Source organism: Montipora capricornis, chromosome 8 (genome assembly GCF_036669925.1).
Source record: "Montipora capricornis isolate CH-2021 chromosome 8, ASM3666992v2, whole genome shotgun sequence".
In the NCBI taxonomy this organism is placed as follows: Eukaryota; Metazoa; Cnidaria; class Anthozoa; order Scleractinia; family Acroporidae; genus Montipora; species Montipora capricornis.
In genome coordinates this window covers 11,854,651-11,872,150 of record NC_090890.1, presented here as the reverse complement: position 1 = coordinate 11,872,150, position 17,500 = coordinate 11,854,651, and the positions used below count along the sequence as shown (strand labels likewise).

Here is a 17,500-nt window from a genome sequence, read left to right as displayed (position 1 = left end):
TGCATTAAAAATTTGTGAAAAACATAGTTAACTTGCTGAGTTTTTAGCCATTTCCTGTTTTGGTCACAAGATTTACCAAATATGGTTGTGAGTCAAACCATACAAAGGAATGTTAAATAGAACACTCTTTGCAAAAAAGGATTACTGTAGGGTTAATGGAATTTATTAAGAAATGACTATTTTGAAGGGATCCATAGCAATGGTTTGGTAGTTAAGAGCCACCCTGACCCCACTTAAATGAAGTGATTTTTGCACACATTTTTGAAGGTGTTCCAATTCTCATGATTGTTGCTTTGCAGGGTTTGTACATCATGACCTTGAGCCTAGTATATTTTTCCCTTGCTGGCCCTCCCTTTCAGTCAATGAGTACATGTAAATATTAATATTCTGTAACCATATTTATAAAATTTCTAGAGAACAAATGAAGCTAAAGAAGAAACTTGTAACAGAGGACTGTAATAAATGGGGAGCATCAGGGGAAGATCATTTCAGCGCTTTGAAGCTGATTGGTGGTGTGGACTTATCTTTTCCAAAAGGAGATGCACATCATGCTTGTGCCTGTTTAGTGGTTCTGAGTTTTCCAGAACTTGAGGTAAAGCAACATATTCTTTTTCTATTCTGTTACTAATTAACTTTGCCTAAATTTCATTTAGCCACATGAAAATGCCAGGGAGCCAGGTCACAGGTTTAGGCCGGTTTGGGCATAAATTTTAAGGAAACAACCTTTGCTTCTTTATTCATGTGGGAAAGATCAGAATATACCTGGCCACATTACATACATAAATACATACAAACTTTATTTTCACACAAATTTTAAAGTAGACTAGTGGCTAGTATTTCTGAGCAATGGCACACAACGGAACAGAACACCAACAACAATATTTAAGAATCCCAACTGGCCAGAGGCAAAGCAGTTGGCTATTTACAAGTGCAGCCAAGAAGCTGAACCAGGGACTACCAGTTCTACTAGTTGTGAGAGCAGGTGTTAAACCTGGGATGTCCAGATCTCAAGGCAAGCGACCTAACCACTGGGCCACAGTGGGGTTAGGTTAGATTGGGGTGCTAATACTTGGGCTGTTAGGGCTGCTGGCTGCTTCCAAGAGGGCTCTAGTGACGTCAGCTTTGTAGATGGAGAGATCCATGAAACGCAGGGAAACAGTAACCCACAAATTCCACAAGGTTCAGGCTTATTGTCAACTCTTTAAGAGCTGTCCTGTTTGGTAGGATGTGTTTGGGAAATTGCTATGGCAGGTTCAGAGTTTACAGCAATAGTTGACCATTCTGATGGAATTTCAGTCTGTCCCAATGAAATCTACACATGTTTTGCACAATAATATTAATATTTATAAGGGTAAAATCACATGAAAACTAAAGAAAGGATTATGATTTTCCCTTAACTTGGTTATAGGGGATAAAAATAAGTTTATTGAGAAATATGCGGGAAACTTAACCCATTGCCCCCTGGGAATGAGATTACTCTGTCTAATGCCAGACAATTTTACTCGTCAACTGGGGGTGTCCTAGGATGTTTGAGGTGACAGTCAATGGGTTAAGGCACATGGGTACTGTTGCAAGGGCTGCATGCTGTCTTCTTGAAGCTGCATTCTTTTAAGAATGAGGCTCACCATGATATACACTATTCATGTCGAAATGGCAGGAGTTCTGGAATATACGTAGCCGTTTATTTTCTTTACGGTTTCCTTAAATTTTTTTTAACCCAAACTAAATGCAAAAAGGAAAAGTGGAAACCAGGTGCCAGACTTTATGCATTCACTTTGAATTTTAATACTTCCTCTGAAGATTAAACGAGAGAGGGAGAGAGAGTCTCAGAGAAGTTTTACCTTCCAAGATATTGACTGATATAAATTTTTATCTTGGGTTGTCCAGTGTAAATGCTAAATAATGTGTATTTTTAGGCGAAGGGATGGCACAGTGATTAGAGCACTGGCCTCCCACCAATGTGGCCCGGTTGGATTCCTAGACACTGCATCAAATGTGGGTGGAGTTTTTGGGTACTCCGGTTTTCCCCTCTCCTCAAAAGCCAACCAGGTCCTATGATTTGATTTGATTTGAAAAGCACCTTGGTTGGGCAGTTGACTGAATTAAACTCGAAGGGTAGAATAATACATGTAGCTCTATAGATGTGACAAGACATGATAGAAAACAAATTTATGGAATTTTTTTTGTTGGTTAACAAGTTGTGAGGATAATCATACAAAAGCATAAATTGAATTACTGGGTATCCTGTAATGATTAATTAAGCTGCAAAGGGGTTGGAGTTGATGCATTAACAAGAGATCTGTAACAATTTTATTGCTTCTCCATTAACTATTTTGTAGGTTATCTATGAAGACTTAAGCTTTGTTCATCTGAGATCACCATATGTTCCAGAGTATTTGGCTTTCAGAGAAGTTGAGTTTCTTGTTGATCTAATTTCCAGACTGCAAACATTAAAACCAGCACTACTTCCCCAGGTGATTGTTGGCTTCTGTTACAGTAGTACTTGGCATGCAACAAAACAGTTCAAACTTAGGTCACAAATCTCCATACAGTTCAAATCTTACCCCCCTTCCCCCCCCCCCACCCCAATTTTTGTCTGAATTAAAGATTATGGCCATTCCTTTAAGGTGGCTTGTATTGCGTTACCACTTGCAACAAACTGTACTAACTGAAATTAAATTTACCCAGCTGTTTCGAGTAATGGCAATGTAATGGTACTAATAATAATTTGGTTTGATTTGGTTGATCAAAGATGATGAATAGACTGTGAAAAGGGCTTCAGATAACACACTGCATTGTTTTTTCAGGTCATATTGGTTGATGGAAATGGAGTACTTCATCCAAGAGGTGCCAAGAAAATTTTGGAGTTAATGTAATTAGGATCCATTGTATCTCTTTAATGCATTGACCCCTTCATTGCTCAGTTATTGATCTAAGTATGACCACTTTTCCTGTCTTTCAAAACCAGTAAAAAAGTGAGATAATTTTCATTCAAAAGGTTCTAAAAATAACACGATATATTTGGAATGATTTTGGAGAATGAATAAAGTGGAAAAGTGTGTTGAGGTTATAGGCGGCGTAAGCTAAATACTAGTAAGGTACTTGCCATAACTGCATAGACTAAAAGCAAGAATAAGTTACATCCTTTCAGCCTTTGATCCCTACAAGGTAGTTTGCATTGATTAGATGTGCATAAAGATTTTATGACTTAGTTAGTCAATGCGACATACAGGGGTAATAATCTATTCATGAATTTCATAATAAATATCAATTAAGCAAAATCTTATGGAAATAGTTATCAAGTACAAAAGATTTAACTTGTGCTTTCACTTGGACATTTTTTGTATTTAATGCAAGCAAGGGTATGATTAAATGTAGATTTAACCTTTTAAAACTATAATCATTATTATAGGCTTTGGAATTGCTTGTCACCTTGGGGTTCTCACAGATATTCCCACAGTGGGTGTTGCCAAGACTCTGTTTCATGTGGATGGGCTAGAACACAACTCTCAACACACTGAACAGGTACCGAATTACCTAACCCTAATATAACTTACCCGCTTTGCCAAGGAGGTGTTTTTGGTTATTTTCATTTGAAACTTGCTTTGAGAAAACCTCTTGTTTTTCCAGTGTCTGACACTTGCAGACTACAGACCGCACACTAACCCAAAATCACAGTTATTGAAAGCTAACATGGGTGCTTAGACCTAAATTTGAAATGGGTGCTTAGACTTATTAATAAATACTGTTTATCATCGCTATTTGTACTAAGGCAGTCTGCAGTTATCATACACCTTTGTTTTTAAATACTTGCTGTGGTTTTTTTTTATGTTAGAATTTTCACTATTATTTTAATTTATTTTTACAGATCGTAAACTATCTCAAAGTCAGTGGAGACAGTTTTGCTCTTCAAGGCATCTCTGGTGCAGTATGGGGAAAGGTGAAACTGATATCATGCGTATAATAACAAGCATTTCAGTGGGGGAAAAGAATGCCTTTGCCTTTGCTGGGTGAAAGAGTCAAAGCTTAAGTTGTTAATATAAGGGAGGTGTTTAATTGAGTCATCAAATTCTTTATCTAAGTTCAAGTTAACAAGTCCTATTTAAACAATTATGATTTTTTAGAACTCATTGTTTTTGTTATGTAAACACAACGTGTCAAAATGTTTTCATTGTGTTTGTTTAATTTTTAAAATTTCTTTTAGGCTTTGCGGAGCACTCAGAAATCTTGCAATCCCATCTATGTATCTATTGGACATAAGATAGGACTGGATACAGCTGTCAGGTTGACACATGCCTGCTGTCAATACAGAATACCAGAGCCTGTGAGACAAGTGAGTACCAAAAAATTGTTGTGGCATCATAAAATCCACAATCTGTGTGCTAAACAAGACGTTTATATTCTGTAGCTTTTTCACTTAATTATAGAACCAAGAGACATTTTTCAGCTATCATATTTACTCCGTCTTGCATTGATTTGGTGTCATCTTTATTAACCCTTTCACCTCATAAATCGATCAATCAAGTAAAATTGTCCACGGCATTAAGAAGAAAGAGTCAAATATCTGTCAGTATGCAGCCCAATAAAGGGGGCTAAGAACGGATTGATGCACAAAAGAACTCGTGATCTAGAACAAGAAAAGGCATGGATATCAAAATTATTAACAACTTAGGCCCACCCACAAAGAAATTACCATGTCAATCATAACTATTGCAAAATTCCCTAATCTGATTGGTTATCAACAGCCCTGATTTCTCCCTGAATTGAGCTCCACTCAGTCCTATTACCATGATTATAAACAAAGTCTCTGAAGTCCTTCATTTTAATAATTTTATTATCTGCGTATGGTTAGATGTCCAAATCTTCTTGGATAAGGGCTGTAAATTGCAGACTCTGTCTCATGACCGGTATTGACAAACCTTGTGGGATGTAAAAAACCCACACGTGATTCCCAAAGAGTTTTGTGTGGAGTTCCTGGTTTTGTGGTCTGATTGTCAAGGCCATAGTAATCAACACAAGCTGAAGCAGTGACCCTGCCTAAGCTAACAAAGTGAACTGATGGCATTTTAGCTCCTGGTCTTTTTCAGACTCAACTTGATTCAAATTTCATGCAATAACTTTTAACTAAATTAACATTATTGCATGAACTTTGAATCAAGTTGAGTCTGAAAAAGACCAGGAGCTAATAACAGCAATATTGATGTTGTGTTTCTGTTGTAGGCAGATATACGATCAAGAGAATACCTTCGGCAGCACTATTCTGAACAACTGGAAAGCTGTTCATGTAGGACAAAAGCCAGTGAATCCTCTTTGAATGTTACATCGTCAAAGGAAGGTGATCATAGCCATGTCGAAAGTGTTGTGGATAGTACAAAGAAGGAACTTGAAAAACTACAGCTAAATTAAAGTTGAAGCAGTACGTTGCAAAGAGAACACATTTTCCACCAAACAGCACAATGCACTCAAAGAGGACAAGGAAAAAAAACTGCTATGGGGCAATGAAACACCATGTCAATATTATATACACATAAAAGGCCTTCTGAAATGACTCAAGGCCAGCTGTTATGGCAGACGCCAAAATAATAGGTGCGGTTAAACCAGACCTCTTGCCCATGGGGAACCTTGGGGTTACAGCTTGGGTTGGGTTTACCCTGGGTTATGATCGACTCCCCATTTGCGGTTACACACTTGTAAATTACCCAAGGGGAAGGTAAGCCTTGACCTGTTTTGGTGGGAAACTTACCTTTAAGATGAGACAAGATGAGATTTACTAGTTTTTCCACTAAATGGTTTTTGAAAAACTAATTACAATACAAAATACATTAAAATTAAGGCTCTAAAAAAAAAAGAAAACATCGATGATCTGCATCTGAACGACAAACTTTTCTTTGGCTTATTTTCGATAATTGTCACGTCGGCGCTTCTCTTAAACTGTCCACCTCAATTAAGTTCAGCGATTCATCGCTTCATTTTAAGAAGACAACAAAGACGTCGACTTCAGTTACGCTTTCTCTAGTCCTTGCAACTCTCCAATTTATAATTTAGACGTCAACTTGCTGCTGGCCAGAAAAGGCGTGCTTGGGTATTTCCATGCCTGCAGTTGTTTACACAGTTCATCACAGCATGTATTTTCCTCGCGTTCGGCAATCTCGTGATTGGTTGAGCCGCTTTGGGGTTTTGTTAACCATAAGACTTACATCTGGAACTGTCATGGGCAATTCTTTTGTTCTTTTTGACATATCCATGGAAATTTCCCACAGGAAATTTCCTTTGGGCAAATCGGTTACACATAAAAAATTCCTTCCCCGTGGCAAAAAGACACTTACCCAAGGGCAAAATGGCTAGTGTAACCGCAGCTAATGTCTTCCAACAAATGTTTTACAACATTTTGTCAGGCACAGGCTGAATTCACGAAGCAATGTTTACGGATGAAACTATCAAGGAAATAGGATGCAAACATTGATTATGGAGTAATGTGCCAGTAAGGAAGATGACATTGCTACTGCCTTCTTAAGTTGGTTCCTCTCTCTCTTCTGTGAGGTTTTCTCAGAACAAGACTTTGGTTTTGTTCTTTCTTCAAAAGTATGACTTGGTTTTCACCCTGACAATGGCTCATGTTTGAACGAGTAGTGTCTACAGTGTTAATTATCTCCTATCAATTCATTCAAACAGCTATAATTTTAATACATGTAAGTTCCATGTAGCACCAGTTTCTTTAGAACTTAACCCAGAAGGCATGTTGCAAATTTTGATATTATTTTGAGCCTAGACCCTGGTAAGAAGAGAACTGATGCTCAGCTATGTGGAGCTTAAACTTGATATTAATTTATTCAGAACATTTTTTAATTGTCAAATATAAATATGGCTGTCAAAATACATCAATACTTGTAGTATAATGGTACATTGTTACTATTATATTAAATTTGATTAATCTTTCCATGTTCTTTTAAGTTTATTTAAAAATTTTTTAACTACAAATAATATATATTTATATATCACAAAGCATGTAAATAATTTTTAAATGCAAGAGTTTCATTAAATTTGATGTTGGCAGCTCACTGAATCAAGTAACCAACTGTTGTTGTTATCAAAATTGATTATTTTAATCTTAAGTTTAAAAGAATCTGTCTTTAGTTTCTCTAATATTTAGGGGGAAAAGTAGCTGACGCTTCTTCGTTGGTACTTAATGAAACCAATGAAAATACCTTTTTAATTTTCTTACAATCATTTCGATATTTTACATTTCTCATCAAGGCACAACAGGAGTCCCAGTGTTGTATCACTTTTACAGCCTAAAGGCTAGCCTGTATACAAAGATTGCATAACTGTCTCAAATCCTTCCAACTCCCCCTCATGTTTAGATTAGGCTATGTAAACACAGATAAAGTCCTCTATTGCTTAAAGGAAGTACCGTATGTATGTATGTATGTATATGTTTCACTTTTAGGAGTTTATGGGTTAACAGCTTTTTTTTTTTGCAGGCTTCTCTGCAACTGCTCAAGTTGCTTCACAAACTGTGATGATCACTTTCGCTTAGAATGACATATTTGCAGTTCAAAATATGATATTTAACAATTATTATACCAAAGTGCGCTGGATATGAGGCGATAGATACGCACTTCATTGGTTATAATCATTTTATATCCAGCAAGCCCGAGTAGAATAATATTATTGTTTTATTAAACACTCCAGGTTCAAACTCTTCCCCTGAAGCATCGATTTCTGCCTTAGTCAATTCCAGTCCAAAACAGCTTTTGTTGGCCTTTTTTTCTCACAGCTGCAAACACGTTTTCAGCTCGCTTTATTGCTGACGGAGTGACACGTTCCTTGACCATATTAGGTACAGCAGGTATATGAACTGATAGCCTGTGTCCACTGAGCCAATGAAAATGCTGGAAATCTGATATCCATAGTTCAGTTTTTAAAAATTCATGTTATTCACTATCACAGTGAGATGAGTTACTTACAGCATAGCATGTTTACATGGCACCAGTTTATTCAATCACTCTTTGTTCACTGTGGCTGATTCATGTAGCAGGAATTTCAATAAGCACTGACGGCCGACGAAAAGTCGTCGGCTACTTCGCTCAGAGAAGAAGGCATAACTTTTTTGAAGTATTCCTTCAAACCAAAAGTAAATTTCATTTTTGATGGACTTGAATGTACTTTTTTTAAACCTCTATTTCCAAATAATTATCAGATTTGATACTACCATCTTCGAGCTACAGTGAACGGCATTTTTGCCTAGACCAATCGTTGCATTTTTTAACGTAATTCAATTATGTTTAGTTACGTCCGCAAACATATCAAGACGTTTTGCAAAACAGGTTGTTATTGAGTAATCGTTGCATAAAGACTTGTTTTCCACTAAAACAGTAAAATTAATGTTTTGTTTAGTTTCATTTGTTAAGACTTTTTGTTCGTTCAGATTAAAATCGTTCGACAAAACTGATTTCTCATGTTGACCAAACAAAATTATTGCGGTTTGTCTAGACCAACCAAAATGTTTCAATTCGCGCTTGAAAAAACTCGCAAAAAAAGTTTGCCATTCACGTCAGCTTGAAATTGAAATCAATAATGACATGAAGTTGTCGAAATGTCATGTAACATTTAAATTGTTACAAGGCTGTTGCCTAACAGGAGCCCGGTAGCCTGGGGCTCCCAAAGAATAGCTCTGGGCTCCTTAATTTTTCACAGCAACACCTTTCACTTCATATGTTGGGCTCCTAAATTCTCAGCGTTTAGCTCTAAGGGCCCCTTTAAAATTTTCTTAGGCAGCAGCCTTGCGTTAATTTTCCTTTTGAAATGGTTTTCCAAATCTTTCTTCGGTGGAAATTATCAAAAGAATGCGGTTAATTGCACACTCAGTGTCGCTGTTGATAAGAAATCTTCCTTTATCTTTGTACTCAATTTGGTGCCCAGAACGCTGGAAATCGCATTTCAGAGCTTCCAGGTTTCAACATTTTCTGGCGGAGCATTCCTCCAGACTCCCCCTTGACAAAGGGGCCTAGTGGCCACTTGTTAATATAATTGGCTACCAGACTTAAACCAGCTGCCTACTTCAAATTTCATTGAAACCCCTGTATGCAGAATGAGGCAAATAACATGGACTTGAAGTAAAATTCCACACTGCAAGGAGACTGATTAACCCATTTACTCCACAGGCACCCCAGAATTCCCCCAGTTGACAAGTAAAATTGTCTGGTATTAGAGAGTAAAATTCAGCGGGTTTAAGGAATGGTTTTACCTTGTTTTTACATGATACTGGCCATAATAATAAAATTAATAACTTTGAACTGAAATCAAATTATCATTGCTTCAGTGAAGCATCAAAGTTGAACATGTGCTAGTATTATTACTTTTTCTGGTATGACACTTCCTGGTGGTACCCCAATCAAACAAACACATCTCTGAGAGGGACTCAAGGAAAACTTATACTGGAATGACAGACCTCGCATTATCATGTAAACAACCTCTTTGTGAAGTCAGCATGAAAGCAAAATTTTGCAAAATATCTGTCTCAAGTTATCTCTAGTACACGTATCTCAATTAATTTAACACATTGACTCCGAAACTGTCACCCCATTGAGGACTAAAATCGTTGCGGCGTTAAACAGAGTTTCACTCCTAGGTATTAATGGGTTAAAGGGGACAGTTTTTGAGTGGATGTAGAGGTCACATTAAACATGCTGGCCAGAAGTGGCTCTCTCTTCTGCAGAGGTTTGATGAGTATTCTGCTTTGCAATAATGATTTAAAGAGTGACAAACCTCCTGCCTCCAAAGTATCATTCTGATATTTTATCCCTGCGTTCTATTTTTTTGGCAATGGTCCATTTTACAGTTGGGTGCTTGGTTACCTGGCCTGTGAATAAAGTGAGGCTGGAGTTGACTCTGTTTTGATAGAAAACTTGCTATCTTTCTTATATAAATTCTCACTAATTAGCATGACAACAACATCATTAACATAACAAAAGGAGGGAGGTCTGTATCATAACATGGTCAACACCAGCCTAACTTTCATTTAAAGGCCAGGTAACTAAGCACACAACTGTAAAGCAGTCTATTCTATAGTGATGTTTCTCATGAAATCACCCATTGTTATTGATATGCCAACCAGAACCTAATTGGCTGTTGAAACAATGACTTCTTTTGTTCCGTGGTTGGCAAATTTCAATATTAAAAGAAATGTGACGTCAATGTTTGTAAACAAGAAATATCGCTATTTGAGCCTCTGGGAAGCAAAGAGTAGCACATTCAGAGCCCTTCTCTCAAAATGACTGAGCAGCAAAAGATGAAATTAATTGTTATTTTCACAGTATGACTCGCAGATCTTGATCTTGAAATGTTATACTTCACTTAATTGTGCTGTACATAGCACACTCGACGGACGTGAATGTTGGCATTTTGAAGGTTCCAGAGTCAGTTAAAGGTGCATGAATCTTGATCTGGCGCATATGAGTGTCCCTTCCATTTTGATGATTGGCCAACACAGCAATCTGCAACATGTACGTTCTGAGAGGTTTGTCGCCGTCGGATAGTGACACGGTCAACCAGCCAGTGGGCTCTTCCAATTCAATCAGTTCTATTTGATGCAAATCATGAAAGTGATTTCCAGCCCGAATGGAAATTTTACTTGGCGTGTAGCTCTCATCCGCCTTATAATCAGCGTAAAGACAAAGGTTTTGTATGGCAGTTTTTCGCCGAAACTGAATGCTGATCAAATGAGGCTGTGGTCCATCTGATTGCCAGTACGTTTCTAAGTTTCCATCGCGGAGCTGCTCAACACCGAATCCAGGTTTACAAGAGGATAGTGACCACACTGCTTGATCACCGATTTCGCGATATTTTTCGCCGCCAACTCCATCGCTTCTTTGATCTGTGTTCGAAAAGTCTTCCATTCGCACCGCCATTTTGAATTTACCGGTGCCCTGAAGCATACTCAACGTTACCACTCAACCAAATACGACCGCTGACACCAACACTGACGTAACGACATTTCTGAGCCTTTGATGTTTCTGACCAGCGGTGAAGTCGCATGAGACGCCATTGATCGACCATTGATCACGTTTTGACAACATCTTGAAAATGGTGAGTAAAAATACGGTATCTGACTGGATAAAAAATAGATTTTCGTAGTTGACGAAGTAGTTTGATATTTGGTTGAACTTTTAGGTTACTTACTTATCATAACAAACGTAACTTTAACGAATTTTTCCCTTGAAATTGTATAAACCTTGATGAGTCAACATCTGACCAAAAAATAATACATCGAGTTCTCTTCATTTTAATTCACCGGAGCTCGATAAAAAATGGTTTTATCTTATACCATCGATCCTCTGTACTACACTCGCTAAAATGCCACAGTTTTGATAATTTTCAGTCCTAGCATTTAAGCAGGACTATGATAATAATTCATTATTGCCAGACAAACATTTGCCTAGCTACTATAGCTACAGGTCTCCTTTCTTATTTAAATGCACGACTCATACACAGGGCTGGGTGTGCAGCTCGAACTGTGAGCCTGAGAGTTTAATGCCGTCCATGCAATGTTGAGATCTATATGTCCAGGTTTGGCGCTAATTAGATGCACGCAGATTTCAATAAGCGTCACAAAGTGTCCCCTTGCTCTTCTCACCAACGTTTTCCTGAGTATTGTAGAGTCAACATAAAAAAAAATAATGCATCTGAATTATCATAATTTATGAGAGTTAACATAATTTTCATTGTTTATACCATCTTTTGTATTACACTTGCCTGAATCAAAGCAGTGGTTCAGGGTTTCCAGAAACATGCTCTAAAGGCCAAGGAATTTAAATGATAAATAATACTGCTCTGGTAATGAAAAGTCTATGAGGACTATCGTATGACTTGATTTTTTTTTCTGTGTTTTCTTATGCAGACAGACAGATACAACATTCACAGTCAACTGGAGCATTGTAAGTATCTGGCCCGGGTTGCTCAAAGCATGATTAGCACTAACCAGCATAAAATGCCATGGAAACCAATTGGTTTTGATACCTCTTAACCAATGGTTAGTGCTAGCCAGGCTTCAAGCAACTAGCCCCAGGTCCAAAAAAAAGGAAACCTCAAACTCATTGTAGAGTTTTAATAATTGCAGTAAAGACATCTTGCTCATTTCTTTCTGGGGAACATTAAGTAACTGGCAAAACAGGAAGTTTGTTATCAAAGATGAGTTTGTTTTCTTTAACTAACAGGCGTTAATCTCTTATAAGCATTAAATTCTGATTTGTTGTTTATCACAAACACAATCCCCTCTAGAATTTTATTAACAAAAATATATTTTGTATCCTAATAGTATCAATAGGAGACGTGGTGGCCTCATGGTTTAAGTGTGCTCAACTCTGGATCGAGTGGTCCAGGTTCGGGTCCTGGCCTGGGACATTGTGTTGTGTTCTTGGGCAAGACACTTTACTCCCACGGTGCCTCTCTCCACCCAGGTGTATAAATGGGTAGTGTCAAAATGCTGGGGGTAACCCTGCGATGGACTGGCATCCCATCCAGGGGGGAGTAAAAAAAAATACTCCTAGTCACTTTATGCCACAGAAAGTTGGATAAGCTCCGGCTCTGATGGGCCACTTGGCTCGTAAACAGACTTTTAATAGTATCAATGCATTATTCCCAGATAATTTTCCTTTGATTTCTTCAAGATTTCAGCCAAACATTTGCATTAGTGTTCTTTGGATGGAAGAAAAATAAGTGCCGCGCAGGAAGCGTATTCTCTGATAATTTTTTTTTTACAATGGTTACCAAATAAAGGCATTTTTAGCCTTTTTTGATGCGCAAAATCCAAGTTAGTTTTGTTGGAAATTGAGATTGGTGCGTCAAATTGACAGAAATTCAAAAGAATCAGCAATAACCATCATTAATTTTCGAGTCAAGTCAAAAGCTCTATTTAGTCATGATATCTCGTCACTAAAATGCTCTTTCAGGGAGCCATGCACTAAATTACGTAATCATTCATCTGCATATACATCAAATATAAATACTAATTAATACTAAGAGAACAAAAGTATGATACTAGGGCAGTGATGTATCCAGAGTGCTTCATTGCATCCTGGGACGCACTCGTTTTCCTTTTGGACGCATAGAATATGGGACAAAGGGTCCAGTTGGATGCAGAAAAAAAATCGAATGTTTATACAAATTAGAAATGCCAGGAAAACATGTGAATGGCGTATTTTGCAAGGAAATTTAACATTCCCATATCTCACAACGGAGAAATCGAATTTCCGCAAATTTCAAGGTAAGCTGTTATTTTTGGATTTTTGTTGTCGAATGATTTCATTTTGTCAACGATTACCGGTATGTAATGGCAGCTTGAGGAGATAAATTTTAAATTCACACATGTTGTGTGAAATGATCTGAGCTGTTTCTTAGGCAAGACAATTGGTGACACTTTCGATCTGCCACCAGTGATAATTGAACATTTCAGTCGAAATTCAGTTTGTTGCATGCTTACAGCTGTACCAAGCAAATTTGAAGCTTTGGTTTGCTTATTGTGAATCCAACGGCGAAGTATGTTAAATTTTTGTTATGTGAGACCCTGTTGATATTAATTCCGAACTGTGTATTGATCGCCTATATTTGTTTACTCGTTTGTTTCTAAATTACACCTCAAGTGTTGTTAAAATAAATGATGCTCTTTTTTTTTTTGAACGGAAAAGTGAGATTCAGATCTGGTTTTTTTTTAATTGCTGTGGAGATCTAGATGATTTATCAACTGGAGCTAACAGTTCCCACAGTGTATGGATTCCTCAAGGTGTTTTCAGATGTGGTTGATGGAGCTTTAAGAGCCCATAAATTTTGATTGATGAATCAGCAGGCGTAACAGTTTCAAAGAAGACTTGATTTTTGTGCAATTTAGAAATCTGAAAGGGTACTGCAGCAGCAATTAAGAGACAATAGATCGAATGTTAATTCTTTCAATATTAACTGGCCCCAAATTTTTTGAAAAGGGGTCCAGAGGACCCCCAAATTTGAAAACCTGGATACATCACTGCTAGGGTAATAATGATATAATCCTAAAGAAAATAGCTGATATTACAAAAATCTAAGAAATCCCTATGAAAGTTTATCACTCTTAATGAGTCCCTAAGGGTCAGTGACATAAAAGTAAGAAATTTAAAATGACACACCTAGTGTTGAGTTTCTAAATTTAGCTTTTTTTTTAAAGTTAACGGTGGTAACATGCAGAATAATATAATGTACATAACGAACGATGAGACAAAATAACCAAACTAAAATAGAATAGATTAGAATAGTATAATAAAAGAATTTGCGTGACAAAGCACAGCCATGGTAATTAAAGGAGACAAAGTTTCCAGTTGGGTGGGAGGGTGGGAAAAATGCAATCTTAAAGAGTGCAACTCAAGGCACTTGCTTGAAGAGCAAAGCTGAAATGTGTCTGACTAATGGTATTGGGGGGGTTTACATAAGGTGAAACAGGTGAGAATCATGTGATGTTGTGGAAAATTACTGGAAGCTTTGCCAACCGCTTTAACATTGTAAAAGTGAAAGTACTTTGACCTAAACAATGAGCTTTTGACTACTGGACAAGCCTTGATTGCAAGGGTGAGGAGAGCAGAGTACACTAGGGACAAGTGAGGAATAAATAGTACTCCCTTAGGGCTCATTAACCCCAGTTAAGCGCTTAAACTTATAAAAATGCTGTTTTTTAAACAAGGCAAAATTTAACGGTTTTATTTTACATGTAGTTTCATTTGGGAGGCTATTCCACAGCACTGCACATCCAGCATCTGTTTTTGGCCTTCAAATAAAAATATTGTTTGAACTACCTCTAAGATTATATGTATGCACTTGTGAGGTACATTTAGGTTTATAGAGATTTGAGGCCTACAGAAAATTTGTCATTCATGGACTGATTCAAACTGCCATTTTAAGGTTTTTTTAACCCATTGACGCCCAGGGGTTCCCCATTGACGAGTACAATCGTCTGGCATTAGACAGAGTAAAATACTAAGTCTGGCCGGTTTAGGCCGGTTTGGACATCAAAGGGTCAATGTCTTTTTTTTATGTCTTTTGTTCTCAGTACAATCTAAGTATGTTGGAACAGGGCATTCAGACACAACAAAATTGTAAGTAGACTGAATAAGGCAAGAAAGTAATGTGTTTAACAGGTACTTAAAGGGGCACTGTCATGCTAAATTTTCTGTTTTTAGGTCAAAAATGGGTAAAATCTAACTTAATACTTTAGCTCACAAGTGCAACATTTCTGACAAACCACTGACAAGATATGAAATATATTTGTGGCACAACAGGCTATTCGTATTCAATCAGTTTTTGGCGACTTTCTGGGGACAGCATTGACAAACTTGAAGGACCAGCCAATTTTTTCAAGTTTCCATCCATTTCCATCCTGCCAATAAGAAAGCATAGCTTCAGTTGCTATTGGCAACAAAACTACACCATTATTTTTTGGTTTTGATTGATGAAAAGACGTACATGTATTTTTGTGTTTCGAAGTTTGACTGAAATAGCATGACACTGCCCCTTTAATGCCAGAATTAACTCTACTTACACCAAAGTCCTGTTATCAGATGACCTTCAAGTCTACAGCTTGCTTAGCCAACACGAAAAACTAATACATCTTTTGGACAGAGAAATGGCTTTTAAAACGTCCAAACTGTGTGTGACGGGGTTCACAGACTGTATAAGCTTTTGGGTAACTGCAGAGTCGCTGGCTACTGTTGTGATCTTGTAGCGGCATCATTTGAAGAACAAGACATGTAACAATGTGGACATGATGATGGTGAATAAACATTCGTGATGTAGTGTAGCTTGTTTGCCGAACGAGCCAATAGAGCGTGAAATTAAGCAACAAAGCAACTCTAAGCCAGTCAGAACTTTCGAACGTTCTTCATTAGTTACGACGTGTGCGGGCTGCTTTATTTTGCTTTTTGAAAACGAAACAAACTCGCCTTTACTTCACTTTTCAACACTGTAGTTTTAAAAAGAAAATGGCTACGTATCTTGATCATTACTAATAAATATTCATGACAAAATTGGGACCACAGAAAAAGTCCAGATAATCGACAAATCCGGATAATCGAGGTCCAGATAATCGAGGTTCGACTGTAACACTGTGATTTAAATTAACCTTCTCTTCTGCCACAGTGATTGACAACACTCAGGGAAAACCAAAACTATAGCTTAGAGTTTACAAGGTTACTAATGAAAGATGCACTATCTTGTATTGAGGACACAGATTATGTTGTGTTTTATGCTAACAGCATATTTTGAGCTCTATATTAGTTCTTACTTGTGCATTTTGTTGTTTCAGTGAGTGGCTAGTGAATCAACACCGGGACAGTGCAGCATCTTATATTGGTCATTATAACCTGCTTGATTACTTTGCTTTAGTGGAAAATGAATCAAGAGCCAGAACAAAATTCAACCTGCTTGAGGTAATCATTCTGCCCAAAAATTAACAGGCATGTCTATAAGCGATTTCCCTCTCTTGTATGATGTGAGAGGAGGATAATTTCTTAAAATGGTTTTTGCACTGGCTGATTTAGAACTACAATCCTCGCTAAATTAAGTTGGGACTCCATGTACAGCACTAATATTCTGACTTTTAGGTGCGATCCTTCCTCCCCAATCATAATGTTGAATTCCCTGATTTAGAGGAGCCATCTCGCAAAACCAACTTTGGGAGAGCAGAAGACATCACTTGGATTGTACATTTAGATTCCGGTTTCGCATCAATGTTCTTTTAAGGTTTGACACTGCTGGGTAGTATGTGGAAGGCCCCATCAAGCTCTACTTAGCCTACTGGTTTGCTCAGTTGGTTGAAAATTAGACTACCACATGGGCAGTCACTAGCTCTGATATCCATCGGACCAAGCTGTTTTTGTAACAATAATATTATTGTATCTACAAACAGTTGGACCTTCAAGTCATCTCAGATAAGGACTATAAACCATAATCCTTGTTTCCCGACCCTTGCTGCTAACACTATGGAACGTTAAAGAACCCCACACACTGAAGAAAAAAGTAGGGCATGGAGTTCCCCGTGTTGTGGTATATCTCTGCCAGCATGTTTAATTTTGAAGTCGTACTCCAGGTGCACATTAGTCCTTGTGCTTGTTCATTATTGCCGTGGAATGACATCTCAAAGCATGTAAACTCAAGGAACACTAGCCTCCCGTACAGGCATTCTTAGGGCTTCGTCACGCGCTCCTCATGGGGGTGGAACGCGTGACAAGGCAGGTAGTCAACCTACAAGTTGTATCGTGTAAACAAGTCTCAAATTAATGCGGGATGTTTTGTTGCAGAAAATGCTCCAACCTTGTGGTACACCCCCACACAGACCGGAACAAGATTAGAAGAGCGAAAGCTTGTTTTTTCATGGTGTGCACAGGATATCTTGCAAACTGTCATTGTTTTTGTTCATGGCACAGTTCCAGGCCATATTCCTTCCTACAAAAATTCGTCACTTTCTGTTGGAGAGACTACAAAT

General features: G+C 37.7%; 3 protein-coding genes across 4 annotated transcripts in view; 2 read left to right on the top strand and 1 right to left on the bottom strand.

Annotated features, from left to right (window-relative positions):
* The window catches only part of LOC138060690 (endonuclease V-like), a 10,644-nt gene extending 3,581 nt beyond the window's left edge, over positions 1-7,063 (top strand). The window contains exons 2-9 of one of the 2 annotated variants that reach the window (XR_011134408.1): positions 415-592; positions 2,340-2,474; positions 2,808-2,847; positions 3,413-3,525; positions 3,869-3,940; positions 4,205-4,333; positions 5,221-5,586; positions 6,357-7,063. Coding sequence is in view for 1 of the 2 variants with exons in the window: in XM_068906542.1 (XP_068762643.1) it covers positions 415-592; positions 2,340-2,474; positions 2,808-2,847; positions 3,413-3,525; positions 3,869-3,940; positions 4,205-4,333; positions 5,221-5,406 (853 nt within the window). In the remaining variant the exon portion in view is untranslated. Of the gene's footprint in view, positions 1-414; positions 593-2,339; positions 2,475-2,807; positions 2,848-3,412; positions 3,526-3,868; positions 3,941-4,204; positions 4,334-5,220; positions 5,784-6,356 lie in introns of those variants that run through there. The other variant, XM_068906542.1, reaches the window with a different exon arrangement.
* A 2,886-nt stretch (positions 7,064-9,949) lies between these two features.
* Positions 9,950-10,928, bottom strand: LOC138060692 (anaphase-promoting complex subunit 10-like). The gene has a single exon (XM_068906543.1). It carries the CDS (start codon positions 10,908-10,910, stop codon positions 10,353-10,355), a length of 558 nt encoding a protein of 185 aa, XP_068762644.1. The 5' UTR covers positions 10,911-10,928; the 3' UTR covers positions 9,950-10,352.
* Positions 10,929-11,016: 88 nt separating this feature from the next.
* Positions 11,017-17,500, top strand: part of LOC138060694 (splicing factor 3B subunit 5-like) — a 6,521-nt gene continuing 37 nt past the window's right edge. The window contains exons 1-5 of the mRNA XM_068906545.1: positions 11,017-11,088; positions 11,900-11,936; positions 15,071-15,116; positions 16,322-16,445; positions 17,316-17,500. The exon at positions 17,316-17,500 is cut by the window's right edge and continues 37 nt beyond it. Of these exons, the coding sequence (XP_068762646.1) occupies positions 11,086-11,088; positions 11,900-11,936; positions 15,071-15,116; positions 16,322-16,445; positions 17,316-17,366 (261 nt within the window). The 5' untranslated portion in view covers positions 11,017-11,085 and the 3' untranslated portion in view covers positions 17,367-17,500. The remainder of the gene's footprint in view (positions 11,089-11,899; positions 11,937-15,070; positions 15,117-16,321; positions 16,446-17,315) is intronic.